At 42.6% G+C, this 25,885-nt stretch overlaps 1 protein-coding gene across 1 annotated transcript in view; it reads right to left on the bottom strand.

The window, feature by feature from the left end:
• NUCB1 (nucleobindin 1) overlaps nucleotides 1–25,885 on the bottom strand; it is a 61,654-nt gene that overhangs the window by 22,934 nt on the left and 12,835 nt on the right. The window contains exons 2-7 of the mRNA XM_082273826.1: nucleotides 17,615–17,732; nucleotides 15,102–15,209; nucleotides 13,387–13,519; nucleotides 8,202–8,305; nucleotides 6,356–6,541; nucleotides 3,013–3,103 (exon numbers count right to left, since the gene is read on the bottom strand). Of these exons, the coding sequence (XP_082129952.1) occupies nucleotides 3,013–3,103; nucleotides 6,356–6,541; nucleotides 8,202–8,305; nucleotides 13,387–13,519; nucleotides 15,102–15,209; nucleotides 17,615–17,728 (736 nt within the window). The 5' untranslated portion in view covers nucleotides 17,729–17,732. The remainder of the gene's footprint in view (nucleotides 1–3,012; nucleotides 3,104–6,355; nucleotides 6,542–8,201; nucleotides 8,306–13,386; nucleotides 13,520–15,101; nucleotides 15,210–17,614; nucleotides 17,733–25,885) is intronic.

Here is a 25,885-nt window from a genome sequence, read left to right as displayed (position 1 = left end):
CCAACCTAGAATGTCAGATTTAAGTGCCCGACTCTTTAAAAATGTGAATAGACTGGAATGTCAGATTTGAACAGTTTTTTTTTTTTTTTTTTTTTTTAAAGAGTCACTTAAAAGTGTTTAGGGTCACTATCATGTTGCCACCCATGTAACATGTGCAACAGCAAAAAAGTAGGCTTTAATGCCCACACACTGCACATTTGCGTCACTGGGTGGCCGAGGTTTCTGTGCGGAGAGCGTGCTTGTCAGAGACAGCGCTGTCCCCACTAAGGCTCCGTTCACAACTGGGCAATTTGAACTGCGGGAGGAATCGCTGAAATTCTGTCGACTATTCCAAATCGCGGGACGCGTTTGCGATGCCATTACTTCTTAAGGAGGTTGTAAACCGCCAAAAAAATAAAAACCTTAAAAGATAAAAGTCATAATGAGCTAGTATGCATTGCATACTAGCTCATCATGAAATGCTCGCCTTAGAAACCAGCGATCAGCTCTATGGTCAGCCGCCGGCTGCACGCTCAGGTTCTCTGGTGAGGCCGAGCACAGCAACGCCTGCTCATCGCTGACAAGGCCGGCATGTTCACCCGTCTTCCATGAGGGTTCATGTACATCTGATTGGCCAGGGCCATGATGACATCACTCCCGCGCATGCATGCGGGAGCCACCGTTCACGGCACAGGGCTCTGAAGGAACGGCACAAGCGGCCGTTCCTTCAAGCGCACGCGCCAGTGATGTCTCTGGCTGCATGCAAAGTAAATATCTCCTAAACGGTGCATGTTAAGGAGATATTTACAGTGCCTATAGGTAAGCCTCATCATAGGCTTACCTATAGGTACAAGTTACAGGGGAAGCTTTACTTGCTCTTTAATGGCACCTCAATCCCGCAGCGGAGCCTAAGGATCAGTAGCCAGCAGGACCGACTCCCAATTAGGCGACCACTATAACAGCTAATCACAGTGGGCACTTGATCACAGATCCTTCCAGCCCCCAGGCATTCAGAACCTTATAAAATGAGTGCCAGGGCAGATGGGAGGGGGTTAATGGCTAACTTCAGCTTTAGTAACGTGTTCTATTTATATTTCCAGTTTAACATGTTGCTAAGCAACCCCAATCCCCAGAGCGCCCCTACCAGTTAAAGTGTGCAATGGTGGGTGCTTTTCAGTCTCCTGCAAAGAAAAATAAATTGACTTATTTTCCCCTATAAAAACATGTGCAGTTTTTTTTTTTAAAGATGAACTTAGCCTTTAAAGTGGATGTAAACCCCATTCATAAAATTTGAATTGGGCTCATATACCTGTAGTGTTTACTTATCTCTATACAAAGCTAGGTCCAGTGTCTTTCTGCTGTTTCGTTGCTCTGTTATCAGCATGATAACTTCTGACAAGTTCTCCATCAACCAAGATAAAACCAGGTTGAAATTTGTGTCGTGGGAGGTCTGTAAATAGATTAGCAGAGAGCTCGTCTTGTCACAGCACAGCTCTGCACATTCATTCCTTCCTCTACCTATGTGGAGGGTGTGTGTCTTTCCTCCAATCAGCTGTCTCCTAGTGTATGTCAAGAATCCACTCCTACTGCTGACTGAGGAAGTAAAAAAAAAAAAAAAAAAAAAAAAAAAAAAAAAAAAATTGAATATAGCAAGCTGAAGACAAGCAGATATTCAAGAAAAACGAAAAACTTATGTAGGGAGATTTGTTTCAACCCTGTGTATCATCTGAGGCTGTTCACTTCACTAGGTATATGCGAGAAGTTACATCCACTTTAAATAAAGCAACCAGTCTCCAAAAAAAATCACCCTCTGATGGTAGACATGAGCAGCTGACTCAACAGCTAGAGGAAACCCACACAGAAGATAGGCTGCAGTATAAAATACCCACTTGCTGACTCCACTATAGCATTTTTTCTGCCACAGGGCAGCAGCTGTGCGCCGGATCACGTATATATACGTGATCCAGGTCTTCCGGGTAGCATAAGCCAATCAGCAGGTATCGCAGACTCGATGTCTGTCGGCATCCGCCGATCATTCGGTACAGAGGCAGAACGGCGATCTGCCAATGTAAACAAGGCAGATTGCCATTCTGTCAGTAGGGAAGGCATGGATCCTGTGTTCCTGCAAAGCAGGGAAAATGATTCATGTCTTCCCCTAGTAAAAGCACCTCCCACACTATACAAAAACACTGGCTAGGTGCACAGTTAACCCTTTGATCGCCTTGGATGTTAACCCCTTTCCAGCCAGTGTCATTAGTACAGTGACAGTGCATATTTTTAGCACTGATCATTGTATCAGTGTCACTGGTTTCCAAAAAAGTGTCAGTTAGCTGTCTGATTTTTCCGCTGCAATATCCCAGTCCCGCTATAAGTCGCTGGTCGCCGTCATTACTAGTAAAAATAAATAAAAATTCCATAAAAATATAACATAGTTTGTAGACGCTTTAGCACAAACCAATCAATATACGCTTATTGGGATTGTTTTTACCAAAAATATGTAGCAGAATACATATTGGCCTACATTGAGGAACAAATTCGATTTTTTTACATTTTTTTTTTTATTGGATGGGATTTATAGGAGAAAGTAAAACATTTTTTTTTTTTCCAAAATTGTTGGACTTTTTTGTTTATAAAAAAATGTAGAGGTGATAAAAAACCACCAAAAGAAAGCTCAATTTGTAGGGAAAAATGGACATCAATTTTATTTGGGTACAATGTCGCACAAACGTCAGTTAAAGTAACGCAGTGCCGTATCACAAAATATGGCCCGGTACACTGATACGGCTACTAGCACTAAACTGCATTTTCTGAAACTTTAGCAACCAGCTGTAATGAATCCTAATAGTGTTAAAGGCAACTCGTAGGGGAGTAAAAAAAGAAAAGGACTGTTTAACCAATTAGCCACTGTGATTCTAGTGCCAGAAATTCTATGGGCCATCTGTGCACAAATTCTGGTAAAAGTCAAATTTTTTTTTTTTTTTTTTAACTATTCACAGAGCTCCCATTACTTTAACCCAAACATTGCTGTCTTACCGTGTAATTTGAAGAAAGTTTTGGGGTTGAAATCATTAGGATCCAGGCCATCAGTCTCCTCCCAGACCTCTTTCAGTTGATCCTTGCTCCCCTAGTTATGGAAATAATAAAGATTACAGATAAAGAGGTTTCCTGTCATACTGTGGCAAGATATTTATTGCAGCTCTTCTGAATTATCATTTGCCATAATAAAAGACAAGAAATCACGGGAGATAAAATTTTCAGCTGAAACAAACCTGTGCTTCCACTGCTGACCTTCTGAGAACACTAGATATTCGAAACTCCTGACTTTATTGCATTGTGAGTTATTTAACTGGAACAAGCATGCAGCCAGTGAAGTCAAAACTCCTAACCTGCACCCCTGACTACAGATACATGCAGCCTGGTCCCACAATTTCTCTCCTTAAAGATGTTGGTACTTAAAGCATAATATATGGAAATTTGTGACACCTAGGCAGTTAAAGAACACACCTCAGATGTAATTTAGGCTGGGAATTTCAAAATGGGGTCACAATGGGGATTTCAAAGTCAATTTCCTTTGCTCCACTGTTCCCTGGTTTAATTAATTTTTGTGGAGTTGGTCAATAGTAAATTGCTTTAAAACTGAACTCTGGGGAAGAAAACTATTACCCATGAGTCCCCCTCCCCACTGCAAGGGTAAACTGCTCATCGGCCCAGGGGATGATAACGTAGACAATGCTTACCTTATTCCCTGCAGGCTCCCTCCTTTTTATGTGACAGGTCTTCTGAAGCCTCCTTTCTTCATTGCCTGACCAGTAGCAGCTCTCGGATGTCATTGCCCAAATTCCAGAGTGTTAGGGAGCAGAGAGGAGCAGCAAGGAATAGGGCAAGTTTATCACCCTATTTATCATCCCCTGGACAAAAGGAGTACCCACTGCAAGGGGAACAGTTATTTTTCATCCCAGAGTTATGCGTTGAAGTGAAAGTTATGGTTTGGAGGTTGTTTTGGGGGTTTTGACGGTTGGGGGCGGGTGTTAGCTTTTCAGTCACCCCGACACCATGGTTGATATGGTGTTAGGATGATTGGAACACATTTTTAAAATTACATTGTAATATATAATGAAATACTTCATCTCACCATAATGCAGAATCACGGTTTCCAGGTGCAGCATGTCACTGTAGCCTGCCACCGCAGCCACTAGATGTAGTGGGTCACTATAGCCTGCCACAGTAGCCACCAGTTGCAGCATTTCACTATAGCCTGCCACTGCAGCCACCAGATGCAGCGTGTCACTGTAGTCTGCCACCACTGTAGCCATCAGATGCAGCAGGTCCCTGTAGCCTGCCACCGCAGCCACCAGATGCAGTGGGTCACCATAGCCTGCCACAGTAGCCACCAGATGCAGCATGTTACTATAGCCTACCACCATCGCAGCCACCAGATGCAGCGTCACACTAGTCTGCTACCATTGCAGCATGTTATTGCAGCCACCAGATGCAGTGGGTCACTATAGCCTGCCACAGTAGCCACCAGATGCAGCATGTAACTATAGCCTACCCCCATCGCAGCCACCCGATGCAGCGTGACACTGTAGTCTGCCACCCCTGCAGCTAACAGATGTAGCCTGTCAAATGTAGCCTGCCACCAACGTATCTACCAGCTGCAAGGTGTCAATGTAGCCTGCCTCCACCGCAGCATGTCACTGTAGCCTGCCACCATTGCAGCTACCAGATGCAGCGTGTCACTGTAGCCTGCCACCACCGCAGCCACTAGATGCAGCTTGTCACTGTTGCCTGCCACCACTGCATCGTGTCACTGTAGCCTGCCACCGCAGCTACCAGATGCAGCATGTCACTGTAGCCCGCAACCACAGCCACCAGATGCAGTGGGTCACTATATCCTGTCACAGTAGCCACCAGATGCAGCATGCGACTATAGCCTGCCACCATCCCAGCCACCAGATGCAGCATCACTATAGCCTGTCACCAACGCATCTACCAGCTGCAGCGTGTCAATGTAGCCTGCCTCAAACGCAGGATGTCACCGTAGCCTGCCACCACTGCAACTACCAGATGCAGCCTGTCACTGTAGCCTGCCACTACCGCATTGTGTCACTGTAGCCTGTCACCACTGCAGCTACCAGATGTAGCGTGTCACTGTAGCCTGTCACAGAGGCCACCAGATGCAGCGTGTCAGTGTAGCCTTCCACCACTGCAGCCACTAGTGGCACTTTTCCACTGCAAGTACCGGCTCGGCTCTACTCGGCCCTGCTTGGCCCGGTTTGCTTTTCCACTGCTGGTACCGCATGGTACGGTGTAGGAACGGTTCGGTACGGTACGGTTTGCTTTTCCACTAAAGTAGTACTAAAATTAAGTGGGTGGGATAACAACGATTCTCTGACCAATCAGTGGCTAGTAGTGACTGCATGCAAATGATTGTGGGATATGGTACCGGGTATGGTACCTCTTGGAACCACAATCGAGGTGGTACTGTTTTTGAGAGCCGTACTGTTCGGTTCAATGCAGTGGAAAAGCGCCGCCGTACTGTACCGAACCGTTCCTACACCATACCATGCGGTACCAGCAGTGGAAAAGCACAAAAGCGAGCCGAACCGTTCGGTTCCATGCAGTGGAAAAGCGCCATTAATGTAGCTTGTCACTATAGCCTGCCACCACCGCATCGTGTTACTGTAGCTTGCCACCGCAGCCACCAGATGCAGCGTGTCACTGTAGCCCACAACTGCAGCCACCAGATGCAGTGTTACTAACAGTAAAGCCTCTCTCCAGCGCTACAGCCTCGCAAGGATCCGGCAGGAGCAGGAAAACAGCACATGTGCATTTGATTACAAGGTTCTGCTCCTATGAGATTGGAGAACCTCATGGAAGCGGAGCCAACAGCAGTGATCAGGGCAGTGATGCTCTGGTCCCTGCTCACCTCCTTAAGTGCAGCTTGCGATGCCTGGCTTCAAGCAGGGCACAGACCTGTACTGGTCCATGGCCTGGGGGTTGGGAACCCCTGGTATACAGGTTTTCCCAAAGTAGATGCTAAGAACCACCCCGTCATTCAACTTTCATATGTCAAAGCCTCGTTGGAGAGTAGAAGCTCGGACAACTGACAGGTAGAGTTTAATCACAATTTGGATACGGCCAGGACTTAGGATCCAGGGTCCTCCACAGGTACCAAGGAACTCATTTGAAGAGAAGCGTAGGTACTTGCAAACTGTAAAAAGGTATCTCCACTTCACCTGTAATGCTTGGTTATACATCATCATGCTTGGTTTTATTATATTGGAGGAAGAGACAAGTACACTTTAGCTGTCAAAAGTGGTTTCTACAAACAAAGCTGATAACCGAGGAATAGGCTATGCTCTGGCACACTTACAGGTACATTCACTTTGGGATGTTCCCTGTGCTTTTTCTTCATCTCCTCAAAGTGAGCCTCTTCCATCTTTCTTTTGTCTTCATCTAGGGACTTGAGATATTCCCTCCTCTCGTGTTCCTTCAGCATCTCATAGCGTTTGAACTCTTCGTGTCGAGCAGCATCATAGTTTTCAAGATCCTTTGTAGCCTAAGCAAAATCAAAAAAGGTTTAATTAACTTCTGTGAATATGTCAAGATTATCGTGAGGGATTTTAGCATAAGGAATGGTGCAACCAGACAAGTTATGATGCGATGGGCTTGAAGACCCCCAATATTGAAAACAATCCTGCAGCTCACAAGAGTTCCTTTACAAAAGCTGAAAAGGCTAAATGTTGTGCCAGCTGTATTTTGTCTGTGCTTAAAAGCAGAGCTCCAGTCCCCATGATTTTTTTATATGATGTCCCATCATTTTAGCACTTCTTATTGAAGAGCAATATAGTTTTACTAATGGTTTGCTTCTTCTTTAAAATCAATAAAATCTAACCTGATCTCAGAAGCAGGCAAAGGCAATCAAACTTGTGGGCATCGGAAGCCTGCTTATCTATTTCCAGGATTCGGTGCAGCTGGCTACCCAGCATGCACCTCCTGATCTCACACCTGTGCAAGAATGATACTGCGTGACATAGCTTCTTCATGACAGATAGCAATGGCAGCATCGGCAGAAGTCCCTGCCCTGTTGTTATGCCAACCTGTCAGAGGACAACCCAGTCATCTCTGGTCTTCAAACAATGCGAGATTTCAGTATTAGGCGATTCCCAAGGATTCCTGGGATAAATGACGCCGATATCCCAGGAGTCCAAGGGAATCGCCTTAGGACGACATTTCCTGGGCGACCAGGCCAGAAGTGCTGCAGAAAGACATCAAAATAAGGTATTTAGAAATAAAATAAAAAAAGTAGGCATTTAGAAACGCACTGCGGATGGGCATGTGGATGCAAGCACAATGTAAAAAGGGGTGGAACTCCACTTTAAGGCATTTTAGGCCAGAATGGGTCAGCCATTAATGCTGCTTAAGAACTGGGAATGACTGCTCACTGCCAGTTGCTTTTTAGGCTCCATGTACACTGGACGTTGTTAAAAGTCCCTTTGAATGCTGGAATTTTTAGGACGTTTGAAACGTCCGTTCGGTGGCGTTTGTACCCGCGTTTAGCGGGCATTTGCGTTTAGAAGCGTTCCTAGAGGTCAAAAAAATTATTCCCCTTTAAAATGGAAAAACGCGAATGCTAAACGCGGGTCATCGCGTTCGGACGCGTTTGTGCGTTTGAAACGCCGGGAAACACACGTTCGAACGCAAATAATTGCGTTCTAAAAACAGTCCCTGAACGCAACTGCCTGCAAATGACTGTAAACGACCTGGTGTACATGGACAGATAAGATAAAATGTAGATGGGTTCAGGGGCTTCTGAAAAAAACGCCCAACTGCTCCTAAACGGCCATTTCCAGCGTCCCGTGTACATGGAGCCTTAGCAGATAATATCGCTCCTTCACCCAAGAACCATACTGATTTTTAAAAAGTGTAGAACATAAACATTCACACAAATTTGTTCTAAAGAAAACACAAAAAAAAAAAAAAAAAAAAAAACCCTGTTACTGAGCACTATGGCATTTATTATTCTAACCTTGTAACCTTTGTATCTAGCAAATCCTTTTAAATATCACTGTAACATTGAACGCCATGTTCTTTGCTCTGTGCGGAATAAACAAACATTTTGAAAAAAAAAAAAAAAAAAACCTCCAGTTACACCATCGTCAGGAAATCAGTGTGCTGTAACAAAAACCGGGAACATCCCAATACTAGGTCATACTTACAGCCTGGATCAGTAATTCCAAATCCCGGGGCTCAAATGTGTGCTGGTTCTGAGGGTCCAAGTGCTCAAACTGCTTCAATAAAGCAAGGTGATCAATCTGAACATCTACAGAACACAAAAGCAGAAATATTATTAAAGTAAACATAATAAAATGCTGCAAGATGTATCATCTTGTGTGTCACATATAGTGCTAGTTCTGGAGCAGGAAAACTAAACTTGCAGCACAGGAGTTGATGAATGGCAGCTTCCATTAGAATCTAAGCGCACTAATGTTAGGCTGTAGTGTAGTTAGTATTGATCACAATTTACAGATAACCTACTTGACAAAGGGAAGACCAGAACACCTAGATTAAAGATTATGTATTAGTATATGTTTTTACTAGATGGTAAATATGGAAATCATGTACAGCATGTATAGGTCTATAGCCACTGTTCATTTCATTTTTGTCCTTTGCAAAATGTTTGGCCAATTACTGAATTGTTCAGATTTGGACGGATTCATTAATGCTATTATTACAACCTATTCATATATTTTTCAGATCCCCTTCACATTTTTCAATGTTATGTTGCAGCCTGATACTACAGTTGTTTAAATTCATTTTTTCTTCTCAATAATCCACACTTCGTACCCCATAATGACAAAGTGAAAACAGAAATTTAGAAGAGTCTGAATTTGCACTAGAGTCCGCCCTCTTAGGTCACAGGTCACTCAGTTTATAGTGGACATTTTTGACCTCCCGAACATATGAAGTCCCTTGGTCGGGCTTCTGTGAATTATCGAGGGGGAGCTTATGAAAAACAGTATGCGAACCCTTCTAAGATTGTTATTTTTTATGTCCCCAAATTAATTGCAATGCACTGGATTAGGACGGAGTACCTTACGTTATCGGCTTGGAAGTCTCTGGTCAATTCTAATGTCACCCTATATAGAATGATTTACGAGGGGCTAGGGGATGCCCTAAGAATTTGGGCCAAATGGGTGGAATCCATGGAGACAGTGGCTGACAGCCCTTAAGGAGGGGGAGAGGTAGCATGACACCTTGGAAGATTTATATGGTAGTTTGTGAGATGCTGCATGTCTGCTTACAACCTGATATGCATACTTAGATGACATCATTAAATGTTGTATAATATAGGGTGGGAAGAAGTGGCACACTCCCAAACAATTTGGGTAATTTACCCCTATGATCTTCGTTTTGTTATAATAAACAAAAATAAAAGCTTTATGTACACATGCGGTATTGCTGACAATTATATGAAAACCTGTCATGTGCTGGAAAAACAATGTTATACTTGACCTTTTGCATACATATGCTCTGTAAACTGCTTTTTCCTTGTTCTGTGCATATGGAAATACATTTTTTTTTTTTTTTAATAAAAGGAGGATGTCTGAATTTATTAAAAAGAAAAAAACTGAAATACCACATGTACTAGTGAATGTAAACCCCATTCATGAAATTTGACCTGGGCACGTATATATTTGTAGTGTTTACTTCTCTCTCTCCAAAGCCCTAAGTCCTGTATCTTTCTGCTGCTCCATTCCTCTGTTATCAGCATGATAATTTCTGACAAGTTCTCCCACAGAGGAGATAAAAAAGCAGCTGGAAATTTGTGTCGGGTGGGTGCATAGAGATAGATTAGCAGATAGCTGGTCTATTCACAGCACAGCTCTGCATGTTTCTTCCTTCCTCTGCCTATGTGGAGGGAGGGTGTGTGTGCCTTTCTTCCAATCAGCTGTCCCACAGCTGAGACTCCACTAGGGCTGAAACAACTAATCGACAAAATCGATAATTACAATCGTTGTCAACGATTGTCATTATCGATTAGTTGATCCTTCGATTAGTTGTGCTGTGTTCTGGACTTTCCCTGCCTGTCAGCGAGCTCCGTCTCCTCTGTGAAGCTGCCGGCTGCATTCACTGTCTCTCACAGCTCGGCACTTCCGTGACCTCCCCCTCCCTCCTCCCACCTCCTTTCCTCGTGACCTCCCCCTCCCTCCTCCCTCCTCCTTTCCTCTCTACCTTTCCTCTCCGCCTTCTTGCTGACATCAGTGAGGGAGTCAGTGAGTCAGATCGAGGGAGAAAAGAGGAGAGAAGCAGCACGTGAGTGCCGAGCTTAGTGTTAGTGTCCTGTCCATGCAATGCAGCCCGCCAAACAATAGAATAAAAGCTTATCCAGATAAAAGAGTTAATATTCCTTATAAAGTACAATATTATAATAGAAAAATAAGTGATTAAAAACGTCCATATAGCACATATAGGTGGTCTTTCTATGCTCCCCATTTCATATCTGGGATGTTTTTTTTCACTTATTTTTCTATTATAATATTGCACTTTATAAGAGGAATATTAACTCTTTAATCTAGATAAGCGTTTATTATATTTACAGTATATAGGAGCTTAATTAAAAAAAAAAAAAAAAAAAGTTTTGGTATAAAAGTACTGGGAGCATTATGTGCCCTGCAAATGTTACTTGATTTTATTCCCAAACAGTGCCCCATCACTGTTGTTGCCGTGGGGGGGGGGGGGGGGGGGGAGAACTGTGGTGCCCCATCACTGGTGTTGCTGGGGGGGGGGGGGGGGGACAGTGCCCCATCACTGGTGTTGCCGTGGGGGGGGGGGGGGGGAGGGGAACCGTGCCCCATCACTGGTGTTGCCAGAAGTTTCTTGAACAGGTATAGTCCAAGTACATCTTTTTTTCAGAATGTTTGTTGTTTTTGTACTGATTTCGAAAATTTTGCATAGTTGTGTAAAGTTAATTGTAAAGTTTACGTTTTTGTTTCTGCAGTTTGTGTGTGAGTGCCGTTTCACGCACTGCATCCGCACATCTGGCAGTTCACACTGCCATATGCGATATGCAGGGGGTGTCAATTAAAAGTTAACGACACCCCCAATTGCGATCGCATATCGCAGTGCGATCTGCAAGTTCGCACAGAATCGGATCGCACAAGTGTGAACCACTGTGCGATCCGATTCTGATGTGGCTCAAAAAAAGCCTCATGTGCGAGTTTGCTGCTGCGGATGCGCTCCGAATTCAGCCATACAAAGTGTATGGCTGAACTCGCCTCCGCACATGAGATAGCATGTAATTTAGGAGCAGTGCGCTCCGAATTACATTCAATCTCCGCAATCGCACAAGTGTGAACCGGCACTAACACTGTTTGTTCATTATTATTTTAAATAAATGAAAAAAAAGGCATATTGAGTTTTTTATGATTTTATCCGATTAATCGAAAAAATAATTGGCAACTAATCGATTATTAAAATAATCGTTAGTTGCAGCCCTAGACTCCACACCTAGTGCTGGAACAGGAAGAAAAAATTCTAACACAATGTTCACTTTCTAAATAGTGTAGAAAGCTGAAGACAGCAGATATACAAATAAAAAAAAAAAAAAAAAAAAAAAACTTATGTAGGTAGATTTGTTTCATCTCTGTGTATCATCTGAGGCTGTTCATTTAATTGGGTAAATGTGAGGGTTTACAACCACTTAAAAGTATTCAGACCCTTTACTCAGTACTTTGTTGAAGCACCTTTGGCAGCAATTAAAGCCTCAAGTCTTTTTGGGTAGAAAGGGACAAGCTTTGCACACCTGAATTGGGAGATTTTCTACCATTCTTTGCAAAGCCTCCCAAGCTCAGTCAGGTTGGATGGGGACTAACGGTGGACAGACATTTTCAGGTCTCTCCAGAGATGTTTAATAGGGTTCAAGTCGGGACTCTGGCTAGGCCACTTTAGGACATTTACAGAGTTGTCCCTGAGCCACTCCGGTGTTGTCTTGGCTGTGTGCTTAGAATCATTTTCATGTTAGAAGGTGAGCCTTCAGCCCAGTGGAACAGGTTTTCATTGAGGATTTCTCTGTAATTCAGCTTTCCCTCAACCCTGACTAGTCTCCCCTGTCCCTGCTGTTGAAAAACACCCCCACAGCATGCTGCTGTCACCACCATGCTTTACTGTTGGGATGGTATTGGGCAGGAGATCAGCAGTGCCTAGCTTCCTTCAGACATAATGAGGCCAAACAGTTCAATCTTGGTTTCATCAGACCAGAGAATCTGAAAGTCCTTCAGGTGCTTTTTTTTTTATTACAAACTCCATGTGGGCTTTTATGTGTTTCACACTAAGAGGCCTCTATCTAGCTACTCTGCCATAAAGCCCAGATCAGTAGAATTCTGCAGTGATGGTTGTCCGTCTGGAACTTTGTCCTATCTCCACACAGGATCTTTGGAGCTCAGAGTGAGCATTGGGTTCTTGGTCACCTCCCTTACTAAGGCTCTTCTCCCCCCGAATGCTCATTTTAGCGGGGCGACCAGCCCTGGTTGTGCCAACATCTTCCATTTGAGAATTATAGAGGCCACTGTGCTCTTGGGAACATTCAATGCAGCAGAAATGATTTTGTAGCCTTCCCCAAACCAGAGCCTTGCAATAATCCTGTGTCTGGGCTCTACAGGCTCTTCCTTTGACCTCATGGCTTTTGCTCTCATACAGTATGCGTTGTCAGCTGTGAGGCCTTTTATAGAGAGACGTTTGCCTTTCCAAATCATGTCCAATAATTTACCACAGATGGACTCCAATCAAGGTGTAAAAACATCTCAGCAACGGTCAAGAGAAATGGAAGGCACCTGAGCTAAATTTCAGGTGTTGCTGCAAAGGGTCTGCATACTTATACCAATGTAATATTTTTAGTTTTTCCTTTTTCATGCATTTTCAAAAATTTCAAAAATTTGGTTTTCACTTTGTCAACCGAGAACTGCGTGTAGACTAAGGAGTAAAAAAATAAATTTAAACAACTGTAGTATCAGGCTGCAACATAACATTGAAGGGGTCTGAATATTTTATGAATTCCCTGTATACACATTAGCTCACTCAAGTCTATGGCGCAATGCTTTTTAAGCCCTCATCCTAAGTAAAGTATACATTTGTTCTGACACACAGGCCTCCTTTTATGTAGTAGATTTTTTTTTTTTGGGGGGGGGGGGGGGGGGCAGGGTCCGGAATTTAGGTTGTTTCATGTACAACCATGGCTACTTCAAAAAGAGGGTGTGCGAGTAGCCAGTACAAACCAGTCAAATGTTGGTATTTTGAGTATACCAAGAGTTTAGTTTTTTGGTTTCTGCCGGCTCTGTTCTTCAAAATTGCCTTGTGCAGTAAGCATCTATCAGCTAGACACAATGAGCTTGTGTCTCTACTTACTTTCCTCCATGGTAGCATCCATCTTAGCTTTAATTAGCATGCGGAGCCTTGAGACTTCCTGCCGTTTGAGCTCGTCCAGTCTGGTCCTCACATGGTGACTTACAAAGTCCAGTTCCTTGCTGAGTTTTCCACTCTGAGAAGAAGAGTGGACAACATAGCCATTAACGTGAATTCATAGCGCTTCTGCAAATAATTTTTCTTTCTTAAAAGTATTATGAACCAAAAACTAAAATATATAAAAAAAAAAAAAAAAAAAAAAAAAAAAAGGTGATAAACTTTGCGACATACTGCATAGCAATATTATGGGTTTTCCTTCAGAGCCCACAAGGTAAGGGGGGTTCTTGTCCTATTTTTACATGGTTAGCTATGCAGCTTTGCTTTACTCCAAGTCTGTACTTTCCTCCTGCCAACTGAACAGGTAGGGAACTCCCACTGTAACCCAGACTTTAACTTTCAGCTAGTGGACTGCAATGGAGTTTGAATGAGCTGCGTATCCACTGCAGGTTCCCGCATCGCATGGAACTCGCATGGCAGTTCACACTGCCATATGCGAATCGCTGGGGGTGTCAATACAAAGTTAATGACATCCCCAGATCAGCTTGCATATCGCACTGTGAACTGACAGTTCGCATTGGTGTGAACCACCATGCGATCCGATTCTGCTGCGGACCCACAAAAGGGTCCTATGCGAGTTCAGTCCAATTCAGATGCAATGTCTGTCATCGCAGAAGTGTGAACTGGCACTAAAACTAGTACAGTATATAAAATTGCATGAATTTATTTTTTTCTCATTTCACAGGTCTGTGCTCCAGCAGATTGTAAAGATGAGTAGTGGCAGGAATTACAGTAAAACCTTGGTTTGAGAGTAACTTGGTTTAAGAGCGCTTTGCAAGACAAGCAAAATTTCCACATAAATTTTGACTTGATATACAAGCGATGTCTTGATATACAAGTAGCCTCAAGTCACAGCTGAGTATAAAAGAGAAGAGAGGCGCCTCTAAGTGTAGCAATATGGTTACATTTAATGAAGGTTCACCATTTAGCAACTCACATGGTTGATGATTAGAACAGGCACATCTAAGGATGCAGGCATCAGGGGTAAAGCTGTCCACATAGCACCATCCTCCGCACCACCATCTACGTCATCCATTCCATGCTGCCCCTCGCTTTCAGACTTAGATGTGCCTGTTTTATTCATCAACCAGGTGAGTTGCTAAATGTTGTACCTTCATTAAATGGAACCATATTGCTACACTTAGAGGCGCCTCTCTTCTCTTTGATACCCTGTAGCTCCTGCTGGATTTTGCTTCCAATCCCCTTGTGGAAGCGGCTATTTGTGGGTGGACATTTTATGGTTACACAACCTATAACATTGCTATAATCTTTTTATATGGACTATAAATTGAAGTATTTATGAATAAATGGTTGTGGAACGAATCATCTGAGTTTCCATTATTTCTTATGGGGAAATTCGCTTTGATATAAGAGTGCTTTGGATTACAAGCATGCTTCCGGAACGAATTATGCTCGCAATCCAAGGTTTTACTGTAAATCCAATCTCAAGAGATTACATTATCTTTAGCTGTTACGGTTAAAATGTACTTTGCTCCTCCACCAGGCCAACAAAATCAACAAACAGTATTGCAAATATTAGCTAAGCCCCGACAGTCTGGAAGTGTACCGTACAGATGGCTGGCTCTGTTACACAATCTTACCTTAATGTCTTCTGCGTTGGCGGTTTGAAGCTTTTCACGGAAATGGTTGTCGGTCTCCAGGACATCAATTACCTCTCTCAGATAGCGATCATAGTACAGGCCAGTGTCCTGTGACAAGAGCAAGATGTACGTTGGAAGAGAATACCTGCTGCTAATGGCGTCATCAGCCATTGTATAAAAAAATAAATAAATTCACTCAAAATTAAAAATTGCATCTTGTATTGCCTACAGAGAATGCAGCCTGCCTGCTCAGTCATTCTTTTATTATCTTTCTCCATTCCTGGTAAAATCCTGCGTGGTGTGTTCACTGAATTTTCAGCAGAGAAAACAAAAAAATGGATTTGAGAAGACCCAAAACAGATACAGCACAAGGAATATGTGTACAGCAAGCTTCCAAGTGCTTTCATGAAACCTTTAAATCTTCATTAAAAAGTAGAACTCCAGCATGAACCCCAACTAGTCTTAAAATGGTCTCCTCTGACCTTCTAACACCTGTGCTGAATAACCTGTGTAAAAAGGTTTTTAACTTATGCAGGCCATAGACCGTAACTACGGGTTGCAGGAAAGCAAATCACTCGATTCCCCCTTTAAACAGTCTGTGTTGATGGAGGAATCCCTCCCGTAAAGCCATTGAGATCTGGCAGGGTGAGCCATCCCCACTGGAAGAAACAGTGATTATTGCTAGCGGCTATAGCTACTGACGGTAATTGCATAAAAAAATCAGACATGCTGGTTGTACCTAAATTAATTGATCAATCAACTTGGGTACAATCAGCCTGCCCATACATGGTTCAAATCTCAGCCGGTCCCTGCTGAACCGGCCAAGATTTGAACCCTCAATGGCCGGCTTTATCTATTTTTAGTCTGCTACAGTCCAGTCACATGATCTCCCGTGTCAGTGAGCGGCGACAGCAAAGGAGAAGAGAGAGTGCTCTACAACAGCTGGGAATGCCTGGCCGTGGTGTCCCCCATATGATCATGTGACCAGACCAGAGCGAGCAGCCTGAAAATAGTTAATTACATGCAATTTTTTTCTTTACATAGGTTAGTCAGTATAGACATTAGGAGAGGAGACATTTTTAAGACTTGACAGGTTTATGCTGGAATTCTACTTTAAGCTCCAGTTGGGAGAATTTAAACACAGATCATAATGGTAGTGCTGGTAGACCCCTTAAAAAAGCTGCTAGCAGGATCAGGAGGTTTAACATGCTTTATCACTACCAGAGGTGGCAGCCAACACTCACCATTATGGTCTTGGTTTATCTTTCCCATAATGGAGCAGAAAGTTACTTTAAGACCTCATTTATACAGGAGGAGTAAAAACAGGCAATGAAGAAGCGGTTTTAACAGGCCCCTGAGTAGCCACCTAAAACAGAACATGCAGCTAGAGGAAGTTCTACACATGCCCACGGCCATTACGCTTTGCTTCACGCCCACAATAAAATGTCAAGTTTGCCAGATAGCAAAAAAGAAAAGGCATTCAGGCAGGGGTTGGCAGTATCGCCTCTTGAATGCCTGGAAGCCACTGATCTACTGCCCTCTGAAAAGAGATACGCTGCAGATCGCTTTTTAGAAATAAATTCTCAGCAGAGATATATATATCCATCCACATTCTGCATGTATATGGGCATTTTAAAGTATAAGTTCACCTGTTGTAACATGTTACACTGATATTCAGGGTGCAAAATGTGACAGATGCAGTGGCCCCCGCTCCCCCGATTCCCCATTCTGACAACTAGCAGGGGATCTTCTCTCCCCCGAACCCCAGCTGTCGCAAAACAAACGCAGCCGTGTGGGAAAACTACAAGGCTGTAGGCTCGTAGTTCTCAATGAACTACCACTACGCTGTTGTAGTTCATTAGATCTCCCTATCAAAGAGTAACTGACTGGCGGTATGGGAGGTATGGCTAGACAGATCCATAGACAGTCTGCAGGACCGTGGCATTACACCCACGATTTGCTGGGGGGGTGCAACGCTTTACAGGTTCATTACAAAATATATTATATATATATATTTTTTTTTTTTAAATGCATCTTTTTTTACCTGCAAAAAAACGAGCATTTATTTTTTTATTTTTTGTAAAGATGAGCTTATCCTTTAAAAGAAAACTTGTAATGAGATTTACACTCACTAGCTGTCAGAAAGTGATGGGAAATCCATCATTGGACTAGGAGGCGAGGGGAAATATTTTAATGGAGACATTCGTTTCGGTAACAACTGTCAAAGAAGGGATTTCCCTTCCACTTCCTGTTATGTCTGAGACAGAATTGGAAGAGACAACTCCCAAATATGAAACAAACAGCAAAAAACATTTTTTATATGTATATTTTTTATTATGCTGAGGATCAAAACTGAAAAAGGTTCTAAAGTACTTCCAAGCCAAAGTTCCTTAAAACTTTGGATAGTGTGGAATTTTTGTTTTTTTATTCCCTTTATATTCTCCTTGCCTTCAGCTGGAATACATTCGTTGCTAAGGTGCACAGAGTCCACGTTGACTGCGGAAAGTACTTACTGCGGATTCAGCAGGACGCTGCTGCTCCTCTTCTTGTTTTGGTGGTGTTCTTTCAATTGGCACAGCAAAGCTGAGTCCCAGGATGGGAAACAGCAAAAGATACTGGATCTTCATTGCACTGTAATTAGAAAAATGTATATAAATAAAATGTATATCTTCTATGGAAAAATGTCATGCCTAAAAGCCAAAATGCCAGTAAAAGAAAAATTGCTCCTTGGCAGAGGGGCAAAGTTGTAGGCTGAGGTTTTAAAGAGAAGTCAGGCTTCCAATGCATCAAGCTGTTTACAGATACACTGAAAAGCATTCCACCTCCGCCAAATAAAGCAGAGCCACACTACATGCGAGACCAAAACACTATTTTAATACATTTTTTATATTCAACGAAAAAACTCCACCATCCATCCATGTCTCCTATGTCTTATTTTGCTGAGAAATCACTCAGAAAACCACCCCCCCTGGCATTTCTGGCTGTGGTCATTTTGAATAAGGGCAGATGATTCATGTACCATTTACTTCCTGGAATCCACATGCCCTTAGCTCAGACATGAGGGTGTGCTTAGCTGAGAAAGCCCCTCCTCCCCTCCTAAAGACTCCTGGGATGAAGGACATCACTTGCCAGGGCCAGAAACCAGGAAGTAACTGAAGAAATGTAGAAAAAAAATAGTAAATATAATATGCCTTCCTATCTATTTATTAAAATCCATCAGAATAGGCGACCCGTCAGATTAGAAATGGAAGTGAGGCTCTGTCAGCTGAATACTTGGCCATCTTGAGTAAGGGCAGACGATTCATGTATCATTTACTTTCTGGAATCCATTTGCCCTTTGCGCAGGGATAGGCTGAGCTGAGAACCCTCCCTCCCCTCCTGAAGACTCCTGGGATGTATGACATAATTTGCCTAGGCCTAGAAACCAGGAAGTAACTAAAGACATGTAAAAAAACAGTTTAAACACAAATTATGATATACATTCCTATCTACCGTATTTACTATGCTAGCAGCATGAGGATTAAAAATAGTTCATGTTGATTGAGAGAGTGAAGTTCCACTTTAAGTTGGGACACCGACGCGCAGCCAAGGTCAGGCAGCAGGATTTCAATTTTAAGCAGTGTACGGGATTCTTTACTGTTTGAGCAGTACCAATGTGTGGATTTTTTTTTTTTTTTTTTTTATTGTTCTGGCATTTTTATTTTTATAGACTAATGGCCCGTACACACGATCCGAAAATCGGACGAAAATTAACGCTTGTGAAAGGATCGGACGATAATCGGATCGTTAGTACACAGCTTACGAGAGGCGATCACGACAGTTCGCCCGATATTATCCGGTCGTGCAAGCATACAAATTTTGATCGTATTATAACACATCGTACGATAATCGTATTATCAGTATATTGTTCGTCCGAAAAAAATGGTGAGCAGTAGACAGCGCATGAGCAGTAGACATCATTTTCCCCTCACACGCTACAGTGTGGTTACGCATACCGGAAGCTTTTGAATCATCGTCCGAGAAAATTTGTATCGTAAGCAACCTCTCCCAATTGCGAATATAATTGAGAGTTCCTAGCAACCAAACAAAAACTGACGGAGAGTCGTCCGATTTTCGGATCGTGTGTACTGGGCATAAGATAAACAGAAGAAAAAATATGGTCTCCTTTTACAGGAAAAAAAAAAAAAAAACAGTTTTTTAATTACCACAAAAGGAAAGATCTGTCTCAGAAATTATATAAATTAATTTGAGTATAGAGCTGCATGATGGAGAACTGTCAAATGTCACAGTGCTAGAAAATGAAAAATGGCCTGGTAATGAAGGGGCATTACAGGCTAATACTCAAGTAGGTGAAGAGGACCAGTGAGGAAAGAAAGTTAAAATCTGCCATTGCTCACTTTTTTTTTTTTGTTTGGACCGCCCCTGCTGTTCCTTCAGAGCCGTGTACTGTGAACAGCATGCGTGGGAGTGAGGTCATCGCGGCTCCGGCCAAATCAGACAGCCAGAGAACGCGAACCTGAAAGGAAGACGGGTGAACATGTGAGCCGTCTCAGCGGGAAGTGGGCACCGCTGGAAGGGCTTCGTTCTAAGGCAAGTATTTAATAATGAGCTAGTATGCAATGTATACATACTAGCTCATTATGCCTTTGTCTTACAGGTTATTTTTTTTTTTTTTTTAGGGAGGTTTACAACCTCTTTAAAGTGGAACTAAAATCTGCACCACTTCCCTCTCTTTGGGTGGTCCAAGGTAACTAGCCAGCATCTTCTACCTAGAGATGAATCGAAATATTGGCCACCAAGAATTATCTGCCAAAAATAGGGTTATTGGTGTTTTTGAGAAAAAAGTTGCTGATAATGGTAATAATTTAGGTGGTCTTGTAAACACCAGACTAACCCATTTATACCTTGTCTGGTGTTTACAAGACTACCTAAATGTATATCATTCTAATCAATGGGACACCATAGATGAATATAATACAATTGATGACAATCGCGGCTGTATAGCGTTTTTAGTATGACCGCCCACTGCATGAATCATGGGAAACCAGACGATCGTGCAGTGTTGTCTTATGGGAGTAGGACCTGAGTATGGGCAAACAAGGCAGGCTGTAGGACCTTTTCAGCGGTCCGGTGTGGGCGGAAGTGCTCGCTGTAATGAAGTGGCCCAATTTACATACGAGGGCGGGCCTTTAGATCCTCATCAAAACCGTCAGCAGACACTCCTATATAATCGGACGCCGTGCCGTAAGGTTCACGCCCTTTGATAAAGTCGGAAATTACGAAACGCGTCAGGGCATGAACCTCACGGCGACCGGAAGTGCACGGGGGACACGAGCGGCAGTTTTGGAGATCCGAGACACCAGCGTGGAGAGGGTGAGCAGGATCGACACAGCATACCACGGTACCCGTAGCACTGATACTGAAGGCATATTGTTTTATTGCGTTTGTGAGTACATATGTATTGGGTTTTTCTGAATAAATATCTGATGGGTGAAACAATATCACACTAGTGCGGTTCCTTCTTTCCCCTTATGTTTACCATCTGAGCTATTGCCGGAAGGAAAAGGGAGACACGTGATCACCCGGGATTGAAATCCAGTAATAGCAGCAGTAATCGTTCCTGAGTGGGATTTGTGATACCACAGCCTGTTTGCCTGTCCTATGCAAATAGGAGGGCCACAGCTTCTGGTGAGTTGCCAGTCCCCCCATTATCACATCGGTGGAGGTGTAGAGCAGTGGTGACCCCAACACTTGGTGGTGATTCTCACTTGGTGGATTGGACTATTACTGAGGAATTAACCCTTTGTTTTGAATTTTTGCATTGAATTTTTTTGCATTGAAGTTTTTGCACAAAAAATTTTTTTGCATTCATGGACGTTTAAGGACTGTATTAAGATTTGGCTGGTTTTTATGCTACGTCATTTCTCCTCAATTGTACCTGCGCTACTTATACTTTTGTATATGTTTCAAGGGACGATATATATTTGAGTATACTTTTACACACTTCCTTTTAAAGTAGCTGCGGTATTGTCTGACTTGTTTTGAGGTTACTTGAGCGCAGGGGATATATTGTATCACCAGTAGAGGGCAGATTTGTGCTATATATATATATATATATATATATATATATATATATATATATATATATATATATATATATATATATATATATATATATATATATATATATATATATATATATATATATATATATATATATATATATATATATATCTTTTTCCTATTTTTCTTCTGTTTAAAAAAACGGAACGGACGAAAAAACGGATGTCAGCGGTGACATTCGCAATCCCATTGACATACATTATCTCCGTTTATCATCCGCAAACAGATGGGGTGATAAACGGACATACGGAACGGACACTCCAGAGTGTCATCCGTGTAAAAAAAAAGTGCCTGAGCAGAGGAAAATACGGTCCGCCCCGTGTGAAAGGACCCTATAGAATTTAAAAAAGGTAGGCATTTTTCTTGAGCTTTTCTTGCGCTAAAAAAAGGTGCTGATAATTTCATAATATTAATTAAAAAGTCAAATAGAATACAGTTATATATAAAAAAAATATTTATATATTTTTTAAAAACTAATTTTCGGTTTCGGCCAAGTGCATCCTAAATTTTCAGTTGGTTGCACCTCTACTTCTACATGCCAGGCTGCAGCCATCTTCATTGGCCAGCCTGGGGTGACGTCACTCCCGTGTAAGCACAGGAGTTCAGTCTTCCCGACACACAGAATCTGTGTTGGAATGTACATGGAGCTACGCATTATAAAGGAGACGCACAGAGAAGTAGGTTTATTTTATTGCAGCAGAGACATTGCATGTTTCTTCTGCAATAAAGACCCTGCCAGCCCACAGCTTTTTTTAACTGGAGACTTTACTTCCACTTTAACTGTCACCCTGCATGATTGTTCCAGCTCAGCGAGATGGAGGTGGTGAATCCAGGTTCAGGTTGAAGGCCCAAGGGCCTGCTTACTCTGTAATGGTCATTCCCGTACATCTCTCCATACAGGGCACCTTTAGGCCATACTCAGGGCTTGACAAATTTGCCTGAAATCTAGGAGCCAGCTAAAAAAGTTAGGAGCCAGTTTTTTTTTTTTAAACCAAGCTTTATTTCCAAAAAAAATAACTAACATACTGTATTTACACATAAAGACGACTAGAACCCCACTCACCTCTATAGCGCAATCGGATGGAAACAGACTGTCTGTCTCTTTCCATCCATAATTTAAAAAAAAAAAAAAAAAAAAGAAATTTTTTTTTAATAATTTAAAAAATAAATAAATAATAATAATAATAATAATAATAATAATAACAATAACAATAACAATAACCACACTCCCTGTCCACTTACCTTTAACCAAAGGTAAGTGGACAGGGAGATGAAGCCTGCAAAAACTTCCCTCTCATCTCCTCTTGGGAAGGAGATGGACAGGTATTGAGGACAGGCAGGGGAAACGGCTCATTAGTGACTGCTTGTCAAACTCCCGGCCACCACAAGACGGCGCCAGTTCCCCGTTCTCTCACTAAAGAAGACCGAAAATCCGCGGCCTCAATTATCGGATGGCGTGGCAGTCCGTGCACTCGGTGAGTGGGTGGGGGGCGCAAAAGGGACAGGACACCTCCTGCAGTGCACCCCAGGCGCCAGGTCGCTAATTCTAGTCGCCAATGCGACCTGGCTCCCGGGGTTTGTCGAGCCCTGGCCATGCTGAATAACTTTATACTGAACAACTCTTTTCTAAATCTTTTAGACAAGCCTAAGTATAGTTCTGGCACAGGAGCTTCATGTACAACCCTAGAAAAAGGATGATTAAGGTTTTTCATGGCAATGTCATTTAAATAAAGGATTCAGAGAAAGAGTGCACTCACCGCAGTGACTGGATAATGCCAGAGGCAAGAAAACAAGTTCTCCCATGTTTTTACACAAGAAATTTTCTTCACCGAAAGCCCGGTTCTGTATACTGTACAAAGCATGATTTACAATTTAACTAATAAAAGCCTTCTTTATATGGAACACTCTTCCTTAATATGACAAATACTTTCCTGATCAGACGAGGGTGCGTCAGGCCATGCACCTAGAGCCACCGAGGTAAAATAGAACCTTTATTAGGATTTCAATAAAACGTATATCAAGAACTGTGTATGTATTTTCATTTGTAGGGAGCGGCTGAAAAGTGACTCCAAAATATCATGATGGTAAATCAATATGCAGTCAACTAAAAATTATTAAAGGGAAACTCCAGTCAAAAATGACATTTTTCCTATTAATAATATGTTAAATATCTTGATCTTTTATATTATTCATTTTCTTGCTGGCTGCTTGTGTGGTTTAGAAAGTCTTATCTATGCTAGAAATCAGCTTCTTCCTGTTCTTCACCGACAACGCTATCTCCCTTTATTTGAATTTGTTAGCGGTCTTTCACTTCCTAAAATTTGTCGGTCTTTCTTAAGGCCGTACACAGGATAAGAAAATCTGTAGGGAAAATTCGTCCGACGACCGATCTGCCTATTTTCGGATTGTTAGTATGGTGCTTTCGACAGCCAACTCAAGACTTTTCAGCTGACAAAATCTTGATCTGCAGGCTATAAAATTTTTGTCGTCCGTAATACAACGTCCGATTTTCGTCTCATTAGTACAGATTTCGACGGAAAAAAAATCTTAGGAGCAAGACCAAGCATGCTCAGAGAGAAAACACATACAAAGCAATCCAACACATGACATCACTTCTGAAGTAGAATTCTGTCATACGGGAAAATTCGTATGAAAATAAACTTCACTTTCCACATCAGACTAGCATGCCACAAAAAACGGACGACAGATCGTTCGATAATCTGATCGTGTGTACGGGGCTTTACACAGGCATGCCTAGACCCGCCCAGCCCCACCCCCATCCCTCCTATCCTTCCCAAAACATGATCTCCTGTCTTCATAGCCTCGCTTAGGCTCCATTCATACCTGAGCGTATCATTTTTAGGTATTTTTTGGGGTGTTTTCAGGCGTTTTTTGCAGGGGTTTGGAGGAAGGCATTGACATGTAACAAAAACGCTTGTAATCTGCCAAAAAAAAAAGCTAATGTACTTTTTGAGCTTTTTTTTTCAGGTGACAAAACGCTCATATGTGAACAGGGGCCATTGAAATTAATGGGATTTTGCTCGTTGGGCGTTCTTCAGAGATGAGCGTTTTAAGAGGTGAAAAACGATCAGGTGTTTACAGAGCTTTAGGCTAGCAGCTTCTCATGAGAGCGAGATCATGTGACCAATGCAATATAAGAAATAAGGTAGAAAGGAACATTTTTGAAAGTTTAGAAGGATACAGATCAATTTCTATTGCGACTGAGTGCAGCTTTGATCCAACTTTACACTCTCTGAATCAGACACATCAAAAGTGGCATCGAAGTAGTACAAGTACCTTTTCAAAGTCGCTAATTTTCAAAGTCGCATAGATAGGAACGGGTGCCATCGAAATCAATGGGCTATGACTTTTCATGCGACTGTGTGTCCAAAGTCGCATGACAAGTCACACCAGTGGAAAAGCAGCTTCAGTCTACATTTTCACTATTGTGATTTAGAGTGTGACTTTGATCCAACTTTTCACTCTCTGGATCAAAGTTGCATCAAAGTAATGCAGGTACCTTTTCAAAGTTGCTGATTTTCAAAGTCGCATAGACGGGAATGGGTGCCATTGAAATCAATAGGCTGCAACTTGTCATGTGACTGTGTTCAAAGTCGCATGACAAGTCACTAGTGGAAACAGAGCTTTAGTCTACGTTTCCACTATTGTGATTTTGAGTGCGACTTTGATGTGACTTTCTTCCAACTTTACACTCTGGATCAAAGTCACATCAAAATAGTGCAGATACCTTTTCAAGGTCGTTAATTTTTAAAATTTTCAAACTGTCAGTTTTTCAGGCGGATCTGAACAGATGCCTCATGCATCTCTATGGGGCATCGGATGTCATTGAAGGCATGTTTGCTGACATCCGATCCGTCAAATCTGGACGGATGGAAACCCTATTTTCCATCCGTCCAGCGGATCAGATGGGATCGAATAAGAACGGACAGACCGATTCCCCCATAGAGAACAGCGGGGACCTGACAGCTCTGTCTCTGCACACAGCGCGGAGACACAGCTGCCATCCGCCTGCTCAGTGTGGGGATCGGCGGATAGATCCCCCGCTGAGAAAAACGGAGTCCGCCGACGGACTCTACAGTGTGAAAGGGGCCTAAAGGTAAAAGTACTGGGACAGGGAAGGGGAAGAGATGTTGAATATTTGGGTATGTTTGTTCTTTAGTGTTGCCAGCATAGGGCCCTTATGCCGGTCTCTGCAATTCTCTCATGCTTTACGAGTGCCAGTCTTTGGCCAGCATCTTGATTGGTTAACAAAGGATGATGTCAAGCCTGCGCATGTGCAGTTCAGTCATAACAATCAAGTGGCCACTGCCCCCACCTAGAACTGGTCTGCACATGGAAGGGCGACGCATGTCAAACAAAGCCAAAGAAATTTCCAAGCTCAACTTACCGACCAGCCTGCGACCAACCAAACTGACCCAACAATAGGTGTTAAAAACAGGGGTTTAGTCTGTACACATTTGTAAATACATGTGTAAGCTACAGGCCCTGTCAAGGCACCCCGTTTTCTCTAGTCCTAGCTCTAACTTCTAAGAGTCTCCACAATGGAGGCACATACATTTTATTGGATAGGCAAAGGGCAGGTTCAATCCCCCCTGCACACAAGGCACTGTGCTGGAATATAAAATGAACTAGAAATTTGC

The sequence above is a fragment of the Pelophylax lessonae genome (genome assembly GCF_965119305.1).
Source record: "Pelophylax lessonae genome assembly, chromosome: 12".
Lineage (NCBI taxonomy): Eukaryota > Metazoa > Chordata > Amphibia > Anura > Ranidae > Pelophylax > Pelophylax lessonae.
Note: the sequence above shows the minus strand (reverse complement) of the source record. Positions and strands in the feature narration are given on the sequence as shown.